At 39.6% G+C, this 20,384-nt stretch overlaps 1 protein-coding gene across 1 annotated transcript in view; it reads left to right on the top strand.

Moving 5' to 3' along the window:
* ACSS3 (acyl-CoA synthetase short chain family member 3) overlaps positions 1-20,384 on the top strand; it is a 208,562-nt gene that overhangs the window by 153,752 nt on the left and 34,426 nt on the right. Inside the window, exons 10-11 of the mRNA XM_056117936.1 lie at positions 10,722-10,817; positions 15,801-15,864. Coding sequence (XP_055973911.1) covers positions 10,722-10,817; positions 15,801-15,864 — 160 coding nt within the window. The remainder of the gene's footprint in view (positions 1-10,721; positions 10,818-15,800; positions 15,865-20,384) is intronic.

Consider the following 20,384-nt stretch of genomic DNA (forward strand, 5'->3'; position numbering starts at 1 on the left):
TTCTTACTTATTGGACTATGGAAGCTCAGAGTTTTATGTCACTACCCATATTTTTTTTATGTCACCACCCATATTTCTTTTTCAGTTCCCTAAATAAATATCAAAAGAAAGTTAATTTAAAAACTCAAATTATTGATGCCTGTAGTGTAAGCTTAAAGTATGTAATAGCCTACATAGATAATATTTTTCTCTGCCTTTAAAATTAGTTACACAGAATATTTTTTTATAGTTGTCTATAATCATAAACTTAAACAAAACATCTAAAAGTTAAAACATTGTAAGCAAGCAGTCCCAGTTTAAAGATGTTTAAGGATATGTGTCACAAGATATATAGTGTCAAAGTATATATAGTGTCACAGTGTAAAGGCAGAAAATTTTTATAGTACTTCATAAACCTTTTCTTATTTAAGAATAGGTTTTGATCTCACTTTCTCTCTGCATGCCTCTTTGTCACAATAGTATAGAAAAATTGAGTGCTGATATCTTTTGTCAGTAATAGCACTGAAGGGAGAGGAAGTGGGGTCAGATAAAATTTTCTGTTGTCAGATTTGGTTTGTTCATTTTTCTTTTATGTGCATATTAGGAATGTTGATAGGTGCATTTGTAGATTTTTAAGTCTTGTGTCAACAAATTGCTGCGACTTATGATGTTAAGATATGGAGGGAGATACAGCCGGAGAGAAGGGCCACACGGAGGGCTGGCTCCACAGCCCCCGGAGAAAAAACCAGGTTCCAAAAAGAGCCGAGATCATCGGGAAGTCCCAGATGGGGTAGGTGCCACATCCCGCCTTCCCCAGATGGAACCCCGGTGACCAGAAGCCTCTACAAGCATAGCTCGAGTATGCAGGAACTAGGACTTTTCCTCCAAACTGCCGGGACTAGGGCTCCCAGGTAACCTCTGATTCCGGAAGTCACGCCCACAGCCCACCCCCCAGCGCCATCTTTACAGCATACAGCCGAAGAGAAGGGCCACATGGAGGGCTGACTCCACAGCCTCCAGAGAAAAAACCAGGTTCCAAAAAGAGCCGAGATCATCGGGAAGTCCCAGATGGGGTAGGTGCCGCATCCTGCCTCCCCAAGATGGAACTCCGGTGACCAGAAGCCTCTACAAGCATAGCTCGAGTATGTGGGAACTAGGACTTTTCCTCCAAACCGCGCGGCTGCGTAAGTGACATCTCTCTATATACAAAGTGATCAATGGGAAGTAAATCACCCAACGTTTCTCCCTGAAAATCAGAGTTAAGTTTGGAGCATGGCCAAAGCCCCAGAAACACAAGGACTTAATGCAGAACCCAGCAGCTTGGAGTAGAAAAGTGAACAGACTATGCGTTAATCCAGGCCATCATGTCAGCCCGGAAGGGAAAGGGTGTTGCCCCATCCGCCCTCTCTTCTCTGGAAAGAAGGATGGCGGCCGCATGGGAGCCTTGTGGACAGCAGGTATGAGCCGGGGTATGGGGGCGACTAAAACCTCATGTGAAGGGGGGTGTTCCAGTCCGTCCTTCACGCCCTACCGAGGCCACCATTTGCCCCCCACGAGCGGCTCTCCAGCACGGCCACAGCCCCAGAAGCACAAGGACTTAATGCAGAACCCAGCAGCTTGGAGCAGAAAAGTGAATGGACTATGCGTTAATCCAGGCCATCATGTCTGCCCGGAGGGGAAAGGGTGTTGCTCCCTTCTGCCCTCCTCCCTCTGGAAAGAAAGATGGCAGCCGCATGGGAGCCTTGTGGACAGCAGGTATGAGCCAGGGGTGTGGGGGCGACTAAAACCTCTTGGGAAGGGGGGCGTTCCGGTCCGTTCTTCACGCCCTACCGAGGTCACCAGTTTCCCCCCGCGAGCGGCTCTCCAGCACAGCCATGGCCCCAGAAGCACAAGGACATAATGCAGAACCCAGCAGCTTGGAGCAGAAAAGTGAACGGATTATGCGTTAATCCAGGCCATCATGTCTGCCCGGAGGGGAAAGGGTGTTTCCCCATTCGCCCTCTCCTCTCTGGAAAGAAAGATGGCAGCCGCATGGGAGCCTTGTGGACAGCAGGTATGAGCCGGGGTTGTGGGGGCGACTAAAACCTCATGGGAAGGGGGGCGTCTCGGTCCGCCCTTCATGCCCTACCAAGGTCACCAGTTGCCCCCCACGAGCGGCTCTCCAGCACCACACCCTACCGAGGTCACCAGTTGCCCCCCACGAACGGCTGTCTGGCACGGCCACGGCTCCAGAGCACAGAAACCAATTTCTTAATTATCTGACTTTCAGTAGAAATACTTCCAGGGTTAATAAGTAAAATAGCAGAAATCCAAAACCAACATTTAATTCTTGAACCCAGTTGTAGAAAGCAAATCACTTCACAATGCTTTTTCAGCATGTCTGATTTGGAGGGGGGTAAACTCTAAATAATAGTGGTGTATCTTTTATTGAAACAATGAATCTAATCAAAGCAGATAGAGTGCTAACTAGAATTCATCTGCCTCACAGGGACTGGGAGGGGTGGGGGGTGGGGTTTTATTGGGGTTCTTCATGGTAAAAAATAAGTATTGGTAAAGGGAAATGTGTTTGATATTTGCATGAGTGAGACCTAAACCTGAAAGCTTTGTAACTTTTCCCCCAGTGATTCAATAAATAAATAAATTTAAAAAAATTAAAAAAATTTTTAAAAAGGTGAAAAAAAACCTATGGAGGGAGAGTGAGGAGTGATAGTACAGCAGGTAGAGTGTATGGCAGGTAGAGTATTTACTTTGTCATACTGCTGACCCTGTGTAGAACTTCTCAATTTCTTCTTTTCATAATTGGATATTGGTGAGTAGATAACAAAAATAGAAACTGCTGGCAGTGAGCCACATCTATTCAAACAGAATCGTCCAATTTGGATTGCTAGGAATTCAAATGAATCAATGCTCATGGCCAAGTTTGTGTTGACAAGGACATCGATACGACCGACGCCTCTTTTGTTGCATGTTCTGAGGAACATTTCTTCTCCAGTGTTGAAAACGGCAAGATGTGGTTGATGCTTTCTCGTCTCAGTCAGACCAATGATGTCATACTTGATATTCTGCGCTTACACCATCAGGTCCTCAATGGATACATCCGATGCCAGTGCACGTGCATTGAAAGTACAGTCATTTTAGTCTTTCTTCATTTTGACAGCCTAGTTCAGCCTTGAGATTTTATCAGCCTCTCCTTCCTCAGCCTTCTTAATGCTGCCATATTGGGGGTTCTTTCAGGGTCAGGGGAATGAGAACCATTGTATTTACTGCTTTTGGCATATCGATTTCACCACAGATAGCTTGTCAGGCTCTGCTGAGTGTGTGGGATTCTCTCAGTAGCTTGCCGGACTCTCTGAGAAGGATAGAGACTTTTAGGGCAGCCTCTAATCTCCCTTCAGGTGTTACTATTATTCAAACCATTTTTGAGCCCAATCAAATATGGTGAGGTCGTTTTGGAAGATGGGTATTAAGTGTCTTATGATGTGTCATTGTCGGTGATCTTAATGCCAAGATAGGACCGAGAGGATCAGACAAAGAACTCCACATAGGGACCCATGGCCTAGAATGGAACGAACAGGGTGAGAGACTGAGTTCATCATGTCAACCAAGACCATCCATGGTAACTCACAGTTCCAGAAGGCCAAATCTAAACATTGGACATGAGAGTCTCGTGGTAGATGGTTCTACAACTAAATAGACCACATTATATTCAATCGATAGTTTTGCCTGACCAATGTCGCTGTTGTCCCAAAATTCCAAATAGAATTGGACCACCATCTCCTTCGTGCAAAATTCTACTTTATGGAGTGTGGAGAAAGGGCTGTAAAGTTTATGATGAGAACTCCCACAACGATCCCCAACTGGGAGCTCTTTGGCACTATTGCAGAAACATGGGAAGATGCTATTATTGACAATACTGATGAAGAATTGAAAACTGTTCACTCGAGTATTCCTGAATAGTATTGGCAGAACACTAAATGAAAGACAACAATGTGAGCAAGCCAGGTTCCGAAAAGGATTCAGCACAATTGACCATATACACACAGTAACCAAGCTCATTGAGGTTTCTCAGGAGTTCAAGATGCTGCTCTGTCTAACGTTAATCTATTTAAAGAAGGCTTTTGATTCGAAGCCCTAGCAAAACAGCGCATTCAAACTTAGAACGTCAGGATCCCCTGTGAGCTCTATTATGGTTTCATTACCAGGATCTCACCATTCTACAAGGAAGTGACCATCCATGTCAGAGAGGGGTTTGGGAGGTGATACTATTTCATCGAAACTCTTCAGTGCCACCCTCGAGAACATCATGTGAGAACTGGAATGGGAAGGAATGATAGTTAAGATCAACAGCGGGCAAATACACTACCTCCACTTTGCTGACGACACTGTTTTAATAACACCAAACATTAGCCAAATGGCACAAATGCTGCCCAACTTCCACCATGAGTGTCAAAGGTCAGACTGCAGCTGAATCTCATGAAGACAATGTTTATGAGAAACGAACTTGTTCCTGACATTCCATTTGCTCTCAATGGAACGAACATCTCTGGATGCAACAGTTATGTGCACCTAGGTCGAGAACTCAACATGATGAATGGCCTGGCACCTGAGATGCGCAGGAGGAAGAGAGCGGCTTGAACACCTTTAAGAGCATTGAAGAAATAGCTAAGATGGTGAAGAACCTCCAGCTTTGGGAACATCTCTTCAATTCCACCTTTCTTCCTGCATTAACATACGCCTCAGAGACCTGGTCCCTACAGGATGAGAAAGCTATTCAGGTCTCCCAAAGAGGAATCAAAAGAGGTATGCTTGGAGTATCATGTTTCACTCAAATGAGAGAAAGAATCCAGAGTTCCGACCTTCGTTGACCATCAAGAATCAGGGACGCTAGTCTTGTTTGCCAAGGCGTCGAAAATCAGATGGGCTGTACACGTAATGAGATTTGGAGATGACTGCTGGACTAGAGCTGTAAGTCTAGTCTGGATTCCACAGGACGTCAAAAGATTGCGTGGCTGCCCACCTTTGAGATGGTCAAACTTCATCAAAACCCTGAATAATAGGTTTGAGGCTCTTCGTGCTCCTGAAGCAAGAAAACGCCACTGTCCTACACTAGCATGAGACAGGGATGAATGGAGGCGTTACTGGCGCCGGCTCGAGCAAATCGATGAGTAAGGGATGTCAAGTGATCAAGTGATCCAGTGACCACTGGCTCTGCTTCGATTCATATCCCATATGGTCCCTTGAGCTTGTCAGGAGTGATTCCTGAGTGCAGAGCCAGGAGTATGCCCTGTGCACTGCCCAGTATTCGCCCCCCTCCTGAAAAAAAAAAAAGCTTTTTTGAAGTTTGGATTACTTATAGAATATAGCTATTGATCACTACATTTGATAAGATGCCTTTAAAATGACATGTAACTGTCTCTTGGGTGGACAGAGGAACAGATCATCTTGGAAGAAATATCCCCCTTGATTTCTGGTGGTCACCAGTCCTCTGCAACTCTTCTTCAACACTTCATTCTATAGCATTGTTTCCAGTCATAACTGATTCTGCTTTTCTCTCTATTCCAGTTTTGATGGATATCTAGGAAAAATACCTAGTTCTTTAGTTTTGCTTTTCTTTTTTTTTTTTGCCAAGAGAAAAATGACATTAAATCCCTTCCAAAGGTGTGTTCTTTCTATGCTTAATCTGTAATTAAGGAAAATGGATAGGAATAGTAGATGGCTCATTAGATTCCATTGCACAAAATGGCTCCCCATCTCTCTCTCTCTCTCTCTCTCTCTCTCTCTCTCTCTCTCTCTGTCCTGTCTGAGAATATTTTAGAACTTTGCTATACACCAGCACTGTCTGCTCTGATTTTGTGTTGCTTCACCTCAGAGGTGACCATATGGCTTAGCTCTTTAAACTCTGGACTGTGATTTAGAAACCATGTTAAATTGTTAAATGTTTAGGAGTCCATCTCCTGCTATTGATGCCAGCTGAGCCTCCATCCATAAAATGTGAATAATAATCTGAACTACTCTGAAAACCCAAGAACAGTAATAAATTCTTCCCATGATTTTAAAGTGATAGAAATACATGATAAATTATGGTGCAGGCCATAGTGGAAGGAATACATTTTGAGTCCTTGAGAAGATAGATGCTTTTAATATTGGGGGTTATTTTGGGTCTCATTGGCATGGCAGTCGCCTGGCTGCTCGCATGTGTATTTTTGTAGAAATAATGCTAAGTCCATAGCTCCAAAACTTGCCACTGTCACTACTTTCTAATCTTATCTCATAAATTTCAATTACTGGATTCAAAATTTTTAGTTAACTTAAAATTTTAGTTATAGTAATAAATATATGTTTTATTGCAAAATTATTGGTTTTAGTAATTGGTTCTTGTCATGTAATAACACGACAAGAACTGGTACCTGTAGGGCCAGTAACGACTAGAGAAGAGAGAGATCATACATTCTGGCCTACAATTCCTTTTACAAGGCTAAGTTGGAGTATTGGCAGTCGACCCAAAAGAATTTCAAAGGGAACAGAGTTCCTCAGTAAGGGATGGTATACTCTCACAACAGGGCAATTGGAAAGGATTTTTTAGGGGGATTTCCTTAATCTACCTACCTACATAATATTCCCCTAGAGATTTCACCCCCTTAAATTTTTAAAGGGAAAATAGTCGAAGTTCCATCTTCTGGAGCTGCTTCCTGCTGACACAGGGGCACTGACCCTGCCCGCACAAGGGTTGAAATCTCAAACTACCTTTGTTTTTAATGACCCCCACACTATGAATTTGAAAGATCCTGTCAGTTAGGCTAAGGAATGCTACTTTGATTAGACCAGACCTTGAAGGCGGAAAAACCAATGATGTGCTCAAATGCTGCGGGTACAAAAACCAATTATCAATGGCGTAGGAAGTACCATTCTAAGTTATTTCTTACTGCCCTGTTCATTCTTTTCACAAATATTCCATTGTATTAGTGTAGGGATCAGTAATTTTCAACTTTCCTTTAGAAACCTCATTCCAATGCCCATTCTCCCTCTTTATATTTAATTAATTTAATTAATATTTAGAAGAAATATTTTCTAAATGGGGTATTAATCCAGGATGGAACAAGAATTAACAGCTTTAAAAAAAACTCTGTTCTCGCCAATAAGTATCACTGTCACTGTCCTCCCCTTGTTCATCGATTTGCTCAAGTAGGCCCAATAATGTCTCCATTGTGACACTTGTTACTGTGTTTGGCATATCGAATATGTCACAGGTGGCTTGCCAGGCTTTGCCTTGAGGGCAAGATACTCTCCGTAGGTTGTCGGGCTCTCTGAGACGTCGGAGTACTCAAACTCAGGTCGGCCATGTTGGCTGTGTGCAAGGCAAACACCCGACCACTGTCCTATCACTTCAGCCCAAAGATATAAAAGAAATAGTAGTAGTATAGTAGCACTGTCCTCCCATTGTTCATCGATTTTGCTCAAGTGGGCCCAGTAACATCTCCATTGTGAAACTCGTTGTTACTGTGTTTGGCATATTGAATACATCACAGGTAGCTTGCGAGGCTTTGCCGTGCGGGTGATATACTCTCCGTAGCTTGCCGGGCTCTCCAAGAGGGGCGGAGGAACCAAATTCGGGTTGACTGAGTCAGCTGCGTGCAGTGCTATCGCTCTAGCCCCAGTATGTATTTGTATTTATATTCATATACAATATGTATATGAATACTATACAATACTATATGTATTCATAGATCTAAAAGAACCAGTTTAGATGTCCACTCTCAATACTTTAGCCAATTGACAGGCTGGGGGAAAGCAATTGATCCTGCACTTTGAGCTGAGGTTACCCTGGTTAAGCTCTGGCTTCTACTTTTCTGGCCAGACTGGTGAGAGCATGTTCAACATTGTTTCTTTATAGACTAGGGAGCTTACTTACTAAATTACCCAATTATTCAGTCATCTTTGTAGAACTAGAATCTCAGTCTTAAAAAGCAAGTTACAGAAACTTGGTTTTTTTCTCCTTCATTTTAAATTTTCCAGAGAGCTTAACAAACCCCAACTCATTCTTTTGCATAAGCACAGCAAGATTGCTTCCATTTGGGGGACCCTATTACTTACTGAGAAGTCAAAGACCGAGCAGGAGACATACCACTAATAGTATTGTTTTAACTCACGTCAAGGCTACCCCAGGCTTGGTCATAAGATGTGAAGATCAGGTCCCACAATGAACTCAAGGTAGAACCTTCAGGTTGAACTGGATGTGGCCCCAGGTCTCTCACCCTCCATATGAGTGTCCTGACATTTTGGAGTCCATCCCATCTCTTCTTTAGGACTGGGAGAGATCCCAGCCTCCAGTTCTTGGACACTGAGGGCAGGGCTCAGGCTGAGTCAGTCATTGCAAATTTCCAGCTTCCTCATTTTCCACGGCACAGATGATGTCCAGTCCTTTCTTGAGCCAGACTTCCTCTTGGTTTACCCTGTGGTTTGTAGGGCACTTTTAACAGTACCTCTTGAATACCTGCTTCCGTCACTTAAACCAATCCCTGACTGTTTCCCTGGAAGAGGGCTTTGGGTTCCCATAGCTAGTTTTCCTGTCTGCACCAGAGGTGAACCTATTGCAGAGAACAAAGACTTTTGTCTAAGTTCGTGCAAATGCACATAATGCCATGAGACACTAACAAATCTGTTGAAGGTACAAAGGGAGGGAAAAGCAGATATTTCACCTTATTCACAATGAGATGTACCCGTTTTCTACGAGTCCTAGTCAAAAGAAGCTTTAACTTCTGTAGAAACAGATTATACCGTTTAACAACATCATGTCTAATACTTTTAGCTCCAAACTGAAAACCTATTTGGCTTGCTTGCACCCAATCCGATGCCTGTCTTCTTCCTATTTTGCTGATCCCGGTTCTCTTAAATTGCATTTAATGGTAAAAAATGTGCAACAGGAATATTGTTATGGAGGAGAGCTGAAAAGTCAACTTGTCACCCTGATCCCATTCCACATGAAACTCCTAGTGCTCCTGCTTTTGCTACCATGGGCCCCTGCATCCTGATCAAGCTAGTGATTTTTGTTAAGGGCAGAATAAATACAATACAGTTTGTGTTCTTAAGTCAGCAATACACTGGATTGGCCAGGAATCCACAGTCCATAGAATAGTTAAGCATGCAAGAGTATGATTCCTCTTGGAGGCAGAATAAAAAGTGGGAAATGTAAGGGTGAAACTGATGCCATGACAGGTCCCAGAAATCAGCAAAATCAGTTAGGCCTCAGGTTCCCTTACAAAACAGTTCCCTAAAATAGTTTCAGTTTCCCAGCAATGAAACAATGTGTAACTAGCCAACCTGAGCCCATCTGGAAAAGTTTCTGGGCACAGCAAGTGGGCTCAACAACCATTATGCCCCAGTCAAAAAAACCCCCAGAAATTGTCTTTTGTTAACCCTGAAAGAATGAGTAGCATATGGAACTGTAAACTAAGAGTGGAAACTATTGTTTAACTATTGCCTGACTACTGTTACTCTAGACACTTGCCAAAACACATTTGTTTGATAATTAAGTTAGATTCTTTTCTGAAACAATAAACATGCACTGCTTATGTAATCAAACCCTATTTAAATTGTTTGTTGCCTGAAGCCGGGGTCACTATCAAGAGACTACTCTGTGGGTGAGATAGTTGACCCCAGTATACGGGAATAAAGCTCCTACTGCTTTTGCATTATTGGTTTTGTGTTCTTAAGTCAGCAAAACACTGGATTGGCCAGGAATCCACAGTTCATAGAATAGTTAAGCATCTCACCACTTAGGAACCCATAGTCCTGGGCTTAACATTACATGAGTCAGGAAAAATGACTACACTTATGTTCACTGTAGCACTGTAGCACTGTCCTCCTGTTCATCTGTTTGCTTGACCGGGCCCAGTAACATCTCCATTGTGAGACTTGTTGTTACTGTGTTTGGCATATCGAATACGTCACGGGTAGTTTGCCAGGCTCTGCCGTGCGGGCGAGATACTCTCGGTAGCTTGCCGGGCTCTCTGAGAGAGGCCGAGGAATCAAACCTCGGTCAGCCGGGTCGGCCACGTGCAAGGCAAACGCTCTACCCGCTGGGATATCACTTCAGCCCTATGTTCATAAACACTGCCAAATTGTGGTGAAGAGACATTACATAAACGTCTTCCTTCCTAAGGTTGTGGGTCTCTTTGAAAATCAAGAACGATATACTGGGAACGAGTTGATAAAACACTGAAATGCAGTTTTAGGTGCAATGTCCTTAGATGAACACTGTTAAAAAAATTATAGTCTATTTTTCATCATATATTTTTAAATCTTTAGATGACTTTTTCTAGAGATTAAGTTATAAATGACAGAAATGTTTTGTTTTATGCTTCTCTCTACAATTATGAACAAACTTCAGGGAATTAAAAGGAAGCATCTTTTTAGAAATGATATAGTTTTTCTCAAGTGTTAAACTTTCACCATCACAGTCACCTTATTTGCCTTCTGATCATCCTCTGAGATAGTGAGAAATGTTTCCTTAAAAAACAGTCACTGTTATGTAAATTATTCTATATATGGATCTTTAAGTTTTAAAAAGTGATCATATAAAAGACTAGTTTTTTATTTTTTTAAATTGTACATTTACAAAATTCACCTATTCTCAAGACATTTACATGCTGTCAGAAATTGGTGAGGGAGGATAGGCAGTGTGTTCGCTGAAGAGGCTTCATAATCTCGAGCTGAAATATTAAAGAATGAATTTTTTTTTCCAGAGACAGGATCCCCAATTACAGCATCGTGCATTGGATTAGGTAATTCCAAAACACCTCCTCCAGGGCAAGCAGGAAAAAGTGTTCCAGGTTACAATGGTGAGAAATACTCTTAATTATTTGAAATAAATTATCTTAATATATTTTATATTATTTCATTTATCATGTTTTAATGACTATCCTAGGTATCTAATCAGTATTTTGAATAAAGATATTGTATTAGAGATGAATGTCTTTGTTTTTTGATAAATAGTAAAATTGTAAAATTCCAAAAATATGTTCTTAATAACAGTCATACAAAGCATATTTCAAATATGAATGAGAAATTAATTTGTATGGATACCTAGAAGGTGCCTAGTATTTTACAGGTATCTCTATATTTAATTCAATTAGGTTATTTTTTTAAAAAAAATATGTGGGTAGCCAGAATCTGGAAATAACCTAAGTGCCCAAGATTAGATGAATGGATAAAGAAACTATGACACATCTACACGATGGAATGCTATGCAGATGTCAGGAAAAATGAAGTCATGAAATTTGCCTATAAATGGATGGACATGGAGAATATTATGCTGAGTGAGATGAGTCAGAAGGAAAGGGACAGATATAGAATGACTGCATTCATTTGTGGTATATAAAAAAAAGTATATGGAACAATAATAATATCCGTGGTCAGGGAAAACATGGGTTAGGAGGACTGGTCAATGGTTGGAACTAACCACAAGTGTGTGTGGGGCTGAGGGTAGGTAAGATAGAGAAGAGACCATATGACAATAATAGCTGGGAATGATCATGCTTGGCAAGATCTGCGGGTTAAAAATAGGTGGAGGCAGGGGAAGGGTGGGAAAGGTGGGGTATATCTGGGAAATTGGTGGTGGGCAATGTGCACAGGTGGAGGGATGGGTGTTTGATCATTGTGTGATTCCTTCCTAAGGTTGTGGGTCTCTTTGAAAATCAAGAACGATATACTGGGAATGAGTTGATAAAACACTGAAATGCAGTTTTAGGTGCAATGTTCTTAGATGAACACTGTTAAAAAAATTATAGTCTCAATTTTGAGTCTCAACTCAAACATGAAAACTTGTAACTATCTCACGGTGATTCAAAAACATTTAAAAAAGAAGGGAGGACCAAATAAAGGGTGTTGGGAGGATCCTCCCAGGATGGGAGATGCGTGCTGAGAGTAGACTTTAGACTGAACATGATTGCTACTCAATGCCTCTTTTGCAAACCATAGCACCCAAAAGGAAAGAGAGAACAATGCCCTGCCACAGAGGCAGGGTGGGATGGGTGGGAGGGTTACTGGGATCAGTGGTGATAGAGAATGAGCACTGGTGGAGGGATGGGTATTCAATCATTGTATAACTGAAACCCAAGCACAAAAAATTTGTGAACCTACAACTGTACCTCATGGTGTTTCACTAATAAAAATCTGAAAAAAATTAAAAAGATAGATGAGGGATATTCTTGATAACCCTTTATTATAACTAAATATTCTTTCAGTATCAATATTGCAAACCACAAAGCCCCAAAGGAGAGGGAAGGAGGAAGGGAGGGAGAGGGAAAGGGAGAGGAAAAGTGCCTGCCATAGATGCAGGTGGGGGGTGATGGAACAGAACCTGGAGACACTAGTGCTGGGAAATGTACACTGGTGGGGGGATGGGTGTTGGAACACTGTATGACTGAAATCTAATTAGGAACAGCTTTTCAAGGATCTATCTCACACTGATTCAATTAAAAAGTTAAAAAAATACATAGACCAGCATTAAAAACACTACAATGTATCATACACATAGAAAGTAGCTAATGTTTTGTGAAACATTAAAGTTTTAGTTCTAAATATTGTTGGGAATGAAAAATTCAACTTTTAATAATTGTTCAAATGGGAAAAAATAAAATTACAGACTGAAAAAATTATGATGTGGGCTGGAAAGATAGTACAGGAATTAAGTTGTGTCAGCCAACCTCAGTTAAATACTGAGCAACACATATCGACTCCCAAGCACCAGCAGGAGTGATCCCTGAGCACATAGCTAGGAGTAAGCCCAGAGTGACCCCATACTAAAAGATGATATATTGTATCCAGAGAGACAAAGTAACTTTTGTAGGACAAGAAGACATGCATTGAGACTTGTAGGGCAGCTCTCCTGGGAACATCTGGCCACAGATTCAGACTACAGCACTCAGGCCAGATTAATCATTCTTAACCCTATCAAGGTCCAAATCTAGTTATTACTTTTTGGATCATGACAGCATTTGTTCATGACAAAGCTCTTAACTTATAGTTAAGCATTATGGCGCTTTGGCCAGGCCCATCTCGATGCCAGGGTAGCACACAGCTTACCGCTTGCCCTGGTTCCATCCAGTCCCTCGTCGGGGCCCTGATTTTGGGGGTGCTAGGAAGTAAAGGCAGCTGAGGCTTAGGTGAGAGAACAGATGCCTGGGAGGGAAATATCACTGAGAGTCACATTACAAATGCATGTCTTCTTGTGTCCATACAAAAAGGACATTGCTTTGAATAAACTTGTATCAACGAGATACAATATCCTTTCAGTATTTTAAAATTGTATAGTATTATAATAATTCAATTATTTCTCTTAGGCTTCATTGTCTAGTTGCACAATTATGCGACTGATCTAACTAAATTTTCAAACATTCAATTTCCTTATTTTCAGGTATAAGTCTATATGCTCCATGTTCTGATGGATCACAGGGAAGCATTTACATAAATATCTACCAACAGAAAGACTAAACTCAACTAACTAGCTTACTGATATTTAAGAGAATCCAGGAAGACAAGATTTTGAATTATGCATTCACTTTCACAAAGGCAAAGAAAGCATCATAGAAGTGGTGTGATTTGGCTTGTAAGGTCAAATAATTAAGAGAGAAAATCCAGCTTTAGGGGGACAGAATGTGATTTCTGTTTGTACTTGCTTTTTGCATGTAAATTATAGCTTTCATAGAGTTTTCTTTTGCTTTCTTAAATTGAAAACAATCCCTTTTCCTTCTAGGGTATGGCTAGTTAAGGAAACATTGATCATTTAGTTTAGCTTAGAAGATATTTCTATAAAAATATAGAAGGTTGGGTTTTATTTTTGTTGTTTTTTGGGGGTTTTGGTTTTAGGGCAGAAATACTCTGTGAAGTTATCGACTTCTCAAGGCATGGAAAGTGAACTCAGATTTAGTGTAATCCTGTATTTGAACATTTCTGTCATATCAGCTCTCTTTATTATAAAAGTTGCTTTTGTGTTGAGGTGTTTTTATGGCTGGGTGGTTGTAGGAACTGACTAACACATTTCCTTTCCATAGCTCAGTACCATTTTATATCCTGTTGTGAGAAAGAGTTAAGCTGTGATCCATTGTGGAATTTCAGTATAGACGTTTCTCATTTTCTGAAAACCATTTGCTTACAAACAGCATGAGTTAAACATTTGAACTAAAGCATTTATAACACAGAGTGGTGACTTTATGACTCATAGATTTTATGATGTTTTGTGTTTGTTTTATTCATAGGTTCAAATGTATAATGTAATATTCACTATTTTAATTTTTCTTGCTTGAGCCTGGCAAGCTACCCATGATGTATTCAATATGCCAAACACAGTAACAACAAGTCTCACAATGGAGACGTTACTGGGCCCGCTCAAGCAAATCGATGAACACTATTTTAATATAAAATAATATTCTTTGGGTAAAAGAAGCAAAACTGTTTTCTGTAAAAAAAAATTCAGTAGAATTGAAATTTTGATAATACTTAGTTAACATGGAGTATGTTCAGCAAGCCTGTTATTTTTCATCAAAGAATTCTTGCACCCACACTTTGAGTAAGGAATTGCTCCCACTTTGGGGCAGAGAAATTATAGCGATAATGCTATGTGCTTAAAGGCCTGTAGTAAATTTACCACTGTACTTTAAGTAAAGGAAACAAAGATGAATTAACATAGTTTTCACCCTTAATGAAGGGAGAGGTTTTTTTTTTTCCAGTAGACTAATGTAGATGAGACATCCATATATTCGAGATACTAAAACTTAAGCAATTTCCTAGTTTTTAGTTTTTAATAAGGGTTACTAAATATGTGTATGAGTTCTGATACCTTAAAAATGCTTTTAGGATTTGAACTAACATTAAAAGCATCGCAAATATACATGGGAAAGTAAATTTAAATAGATCATTATGACACCTAGATGTATACTAAACTTAAATCAGAATAAGTGTTTTCCTACATTTAAAATTTTTTTTTCATTTTGTTGCTGAAATATTTTGGTAAATTTTATTTGTGTTATTCAACTAGTGTGTAGGACTCCCAAACAGTGCTCATCAAGCCCACTAGTCAGGGGCCACTCCTGACTATATGGCCTACTAACGTGCGTCAGACATTTCAGTGCTCAGTCTGCCAACAAGGTGTTGCTCTGGCTTAGGCTTGGCAAAGCTGAGGGTCACAAGGACCATACTGAGCAGTGTTGCATATGCCGGGGATTGAACTCAGGGCATTTGCATCAAACCATGTGCTCCATGCTTTATCTTCCTGACCCCATTCTGGGAAAATTTTAAACTTGTTACTTTCTTGAAGTTTGAAAATACTTGAATTTATGTTAATGTCTTTGATAGAGTAAAAGTAGCTATCGTGTTTGAAACATATTTTGAAGGGAGATTCTAAAAGGGAGTAAATGTATCTTGTTAGGAAGCAAAACTATATGACATTTTTGCATGTTTCTATATGTTCATAGTGGTGCTGGAGCTGTAGTACAGCGGGTAAGGCGTTTGCCTTGCATGCGGCCAAACCGGGTTCGATTCCCAGCATCCCATATGGTCCCCTGAGCACCACCAGGAGTAATTCCTGAGTACATGAGCCAGGAGTAACCCCTGAGCATCATTGGGTGTGACCCAAAAAGAAAAAAAAAACTGTATATGTATATATGTTCATAATATTAGGAAAGTACAAGTTGTCTTTTTAGAGTTATCATTTTGGGGGACTGTATACAGTAAACATAGAAATGTTTAAACTTTAAGCACCTTAAGCTTAAAGTTTATATTCTATTTATATTTTTATCTATTAATTGATTTCTTCTTTACTTTAGTTATGATTTTGGATGACAACATGCAAAAGCTGAAGGCTCGGTGTTTAGGAAATATTGTGGTAAAGTAAGTAAAATTTGTAATAGTGCCATTGAAAATAATAAAGCTTGCATATATTATTAATGGTGAGTTGTAGTATCAACTTGTATTTTCTTTGCAAATTTCACACTTCCACTTGTGGGATTTAACAGGCAAGGCTTGTAAATTAAAGAAAATTTAGATAGAACGTTAAAAAATAAATCTTATATCATTTGAATAACTATTTCTGATTGTATGAGTAGTCCATTGATGGTGAAATTAACTTGTTTACTGAAAAAAGCAAAAATTGAACATCTTTTGATACTTATACTGTTTACACTGTTAACTTTGTAGTCAATATGACTTTTTTACTTTGTGAAAAGCATTTTATATTGTTGAAACACTTCAGATTACTCTTATAAATAATTCTGGTGTTTTTTAACCCTGTTTACAAGCTCTTCTAAGTTTTACACTATTGAAAAAGATTTATTTCCATTGTGGGCCTCCTGGTTTTTTTTTCTTAATACCAAAATTATAAATACTACAACACTTAATATCATGTAGCTTTATGTTTTCTCCTTTACTGATAGTTGCTGGGCTGGAGTGAATAGGGTAGGGTGTTTGCCTTGCACGAGGCCAACCAGGGTTCGATTCCTCCGCCCCTCTCAGAGAGCCCAGCAAGCTACTGAGAGTATCTCACCGGCAGGGCAAAGCCTGGCAAGTTAACCGTGACATATTCAATATGCCAAAAACAGTAACAAGTCTCCCAGTGGAGACGTTACTGGTACCTGGTCGAACAAATCGATGAACAATGGGAGGACAGTGCTATACAGTGCTATACTGATAGTTTCTATGATATTGAATAAGTTTCTAAAGGATCAAATAGTAACATTAATATAAAATCCCCGACTCATCAAGTTTCACAGCCCCTTTGTGACATTTTCATTTTGTTTGACATTTGACAAGCAAAGTTGCAAAATTTGAAGTAAAGTTATTTCAGTGTACTTTGGTTAAATCAATAATTTTAAATTGTGTCCGTGGCAACTGAAATGGGAGTTGATTAAGTTGGTAAAGATACATGGCATTTTAATCATAGATACAGCTTGCTTTATTGCCTCTAATTAGCATTATATTTTTATCTGCTTTCTGTTACACATTGAGTAAAATTTACCACAGAGATTATATTTTTTATGCCATATTAAAAATCGATTATTTATTGAAACATCTTTGTATTACTTGGCATTATTGCATTGGTGTTAAATTATTTCAGTGAAAGTATAAATTTAATTTCTGAAAATTACTATTTGAAAAATAGTAATTTATTAAAGAATGTATTTCCTTAGAGATAATCTTTAACCTTACATAAAGGTAAGAGCTAGAGATGGTACACATTTTTGTTTGGTTTTGATTTTTGGCCATACTCAGCTGTGCCTAGGACTTACTTCTGGCTCAGTGGAACCTGGGTTGGCTACTTGCAAGGCAAGCAGTGGACCCCTTTGAACTATTGCTTGGGCCCAAGAAGATATACTTTATGATACAATTCTTTTCATACATAATACGGATATTTTTTCATATTTAAAGCTACTTGCTTTCAATAAATGCTGCCCTCAGAGTCTTTAGCCAGTTAATTTTGATGTGTGTGGAAGTTCTTGCTGCAGTGTTAATAGCTCCTGAGTGATCAAGATGGTCATTGCTGAAGTTTGCAATGAATGATTTACACATACACACACACACACAAACACACATGTACACACATATAGAATATTATAAAGGTTACAAGGAAGTTTTATTGATTAATGGATTTTTCCTTTCACAAAATATTTCTCTGTGCCATGTGATTTTTGTTTGTCTCTTTTTGACTACATCCTGGCTGAGCTCAGGGTTTACTCTTTGGCTCATATTTTAAAATTTCATTTTATTCACGTACAACTTCTTTCAAATTGGAGTAAAACTTCTGAAACATGTCTACACTTATTAATATGACCTAAATCTTTTGTTGTCATTTCAACAGTGGTCATGGCATATTCACCAAGAGTAGTTTTCACCTCAAGAAACAACCTTCTCTTGTACCTACCACAGAGGCAGGGAGTAAGATGGGGTGGAGGTTGCGGGTGGACACTGGGAACAATGGTTTTGGAAAATGTGCACTTTGGAGGGATGGATACTGGAACATTGTATGACTGAAACATATTCATGCAATTTTGAATCATATTCATGCAATTTTGTAATTGTAAGGTGATTCAATAAAACTTATTTTTAAAAAAAAGAAACAACCTTCTGTACTACCCATTAGAAGAAACTCATCTGTTTAAATTTTAAATTGATATTGCAGAAATGTTATCACATTTTCAGGCTACATTTCTATCTAGTTAGAGTTTTCTTGCTGTTTCCATCACATCAGTGATTAGTTCATCCACGAAAGTTCTTCCTCCAAAAATTATCCCACGAGCTTGGACTCAACTTCTTGCAAACTTCTTTGATGTATATATTTATTTTATAATTTATTTTGCATTGGTTTGTATGCTTACCACATCACACTTACCCAAAGGTGCTAATATAGTTCCACCACAGTCCATTGAACCCTCTTGGTTCACTCTTTTTGTTGGCTTAATTCTCTGATGAGAGTCTGAGTTTGTTTCAGTGGACATCATCGTATTCGTATGTTATCAGTAAACGTGTAAATTCTATATCACATTTTTTTATTTTGCTTTTTGAGTCACACGCAGCAATGCTCAGGGGTTACTCCTGGCTCTACACTCAGAAATTACTCCTGGCAGTGCTCTGGGGACCATATGGGATGCTGGGAATCGAACCCGAGAATTGGCCACATGCAAGGCAAAAGCCCTACCCTCTGTGCTATCGCTCCAGCCCCATATTACTTTTTTTTTAAATTTTATTGAATCACCGTGAGATAGTTACAAGTTTTCATGTTTGGGTTACAATCACACAATGACCAAAAACCCATCCTTCCACCAGTGCACATTCCCCACCACCAATATCCATGGTATATCCCTCTTTTCCCACCCTCTCCCTGCCTCCATGGAAGACATTATTCCCCGTAATCTCTCTCTACTTTTGGACATTATGGTTTGCAATACAGACACTGAGAGGTCATCATGTTTGGTCCTTTATCTACTTTCTGCACACATCTCTCATCCCAACCGATTCCTCCAGCCATCATTCCTATATTACATTTTTAAGATTAAATTTTAAGACATCTTGTTGACAATGTGGGATATTAAATATATATTATAATTCATATTTTTTAAAAAAATAATTCACTTTAATATAGAACATATTAAAGTGAGCGATAGCACAGCGGTAAGGCGTTCGCCTTACAAGCGGCCAACATGGCCGACCCGAGTTCGATTCCTCCGCCCCTCTCGGAGAGCCCGGCAAGCTACCGAGAGTATTCGATATGCCAGACACAGTAACAACAAAGTATCCAATGGAGACGTTACTGGGCCCGCTCGAGCAAATCGACAATCAACGGGAGGGCCTTTACCTTTACCTTACCTATTAGGAGTAAATGGTGGATTTATGGGTGAAGTTCTGCTTGAAGAATTTAATACGAACAAAATTGTGGGTGGATGAATAGGGAAGCACATGGTTTTTGAAAGCTTCTAAAAGCAAGTTAAGAGAATACATCTTTATTTGACCTCATAATTCTAAGTGAGTCATCTATTTCAAAAAGCAATTCAAGGGACTGGAGTGATAGCACAGCAGGTAGGGTGTTTGCCTTGCACGCAGCCAACATGGCCAACCCAGGTTTGATTCCCAGCATCCTATATGGTCCCCTGAGCATCGCCAGGAGTGATTCCTGAGTGCATGAGCCAGGAATAACCCCTGAGCATCACTTTGTGTGACACACACACACACACACACACACACACACACACACAGCAATTCAAATAAAATCTGAGAGGTGGCATTTGATGCCAGCAGAGGTGTTTACTTTGGCAGGGGCTATACCCAGCAATGCTCAGGGCTTATTCCGGGCACTGCACTCAAGGATCATCCCTGACAGCCTCATATACCATATGGTATGTTGGGGATCAAAGATTGGTCTAGTGCAGCACAAGCACTATACCCGCTGTACTACTGTTTCAGTCCTTTTTCATTTGGTTTTTGCTACTGTTTATTCTAATACTGTTGTAGTTAACTTTTGCTTTCTTAAATTAAAGATGTATGATGCCTTCATTTTTCTTACTCTCCCTCCATGTTGTTTTGGTTATTTAGGATATATTATGATTCTATATAGATTTTAAATTTCTTTTTATTTCCTGAAAAATACCTCTGATAGACATATCTTGCTTTTTTATATAGAATAATTTTGAAACTTTACTTCAGGTACTCATTTATATTTGTGAGAGCAAAAACTTCTATTTGAAATCCTTATTTCCAAAAATCATTCCATTCTAACTTATCATTTTGATTATTATTAATGACATTAGTGACTATCTACAGAATGGAAAATGACCAGTGAATGCTTTTCAGGAGCAACTAATAATTTTTACGTTAAACTGCTAAGAGAGAAAATAGTGCTATTAAGTCATTAAATTTAATTG

Source organism: Sorex fumeus, unplaced genomic scaffold (genome assembly GCF_029834395.1).
Source record: "Sorex fumeus unplaced genomic scaffold, SorFum_2.1 ptg000003l, whole genome shotgun sequence".
NCBI classification, from domain to species: domain Eukaryota; kingdom Metazoa; phylum Chordata; class Mammalia; order Eulipotyphla; family Soricidae; genus Sorex; species Sorex fumeus.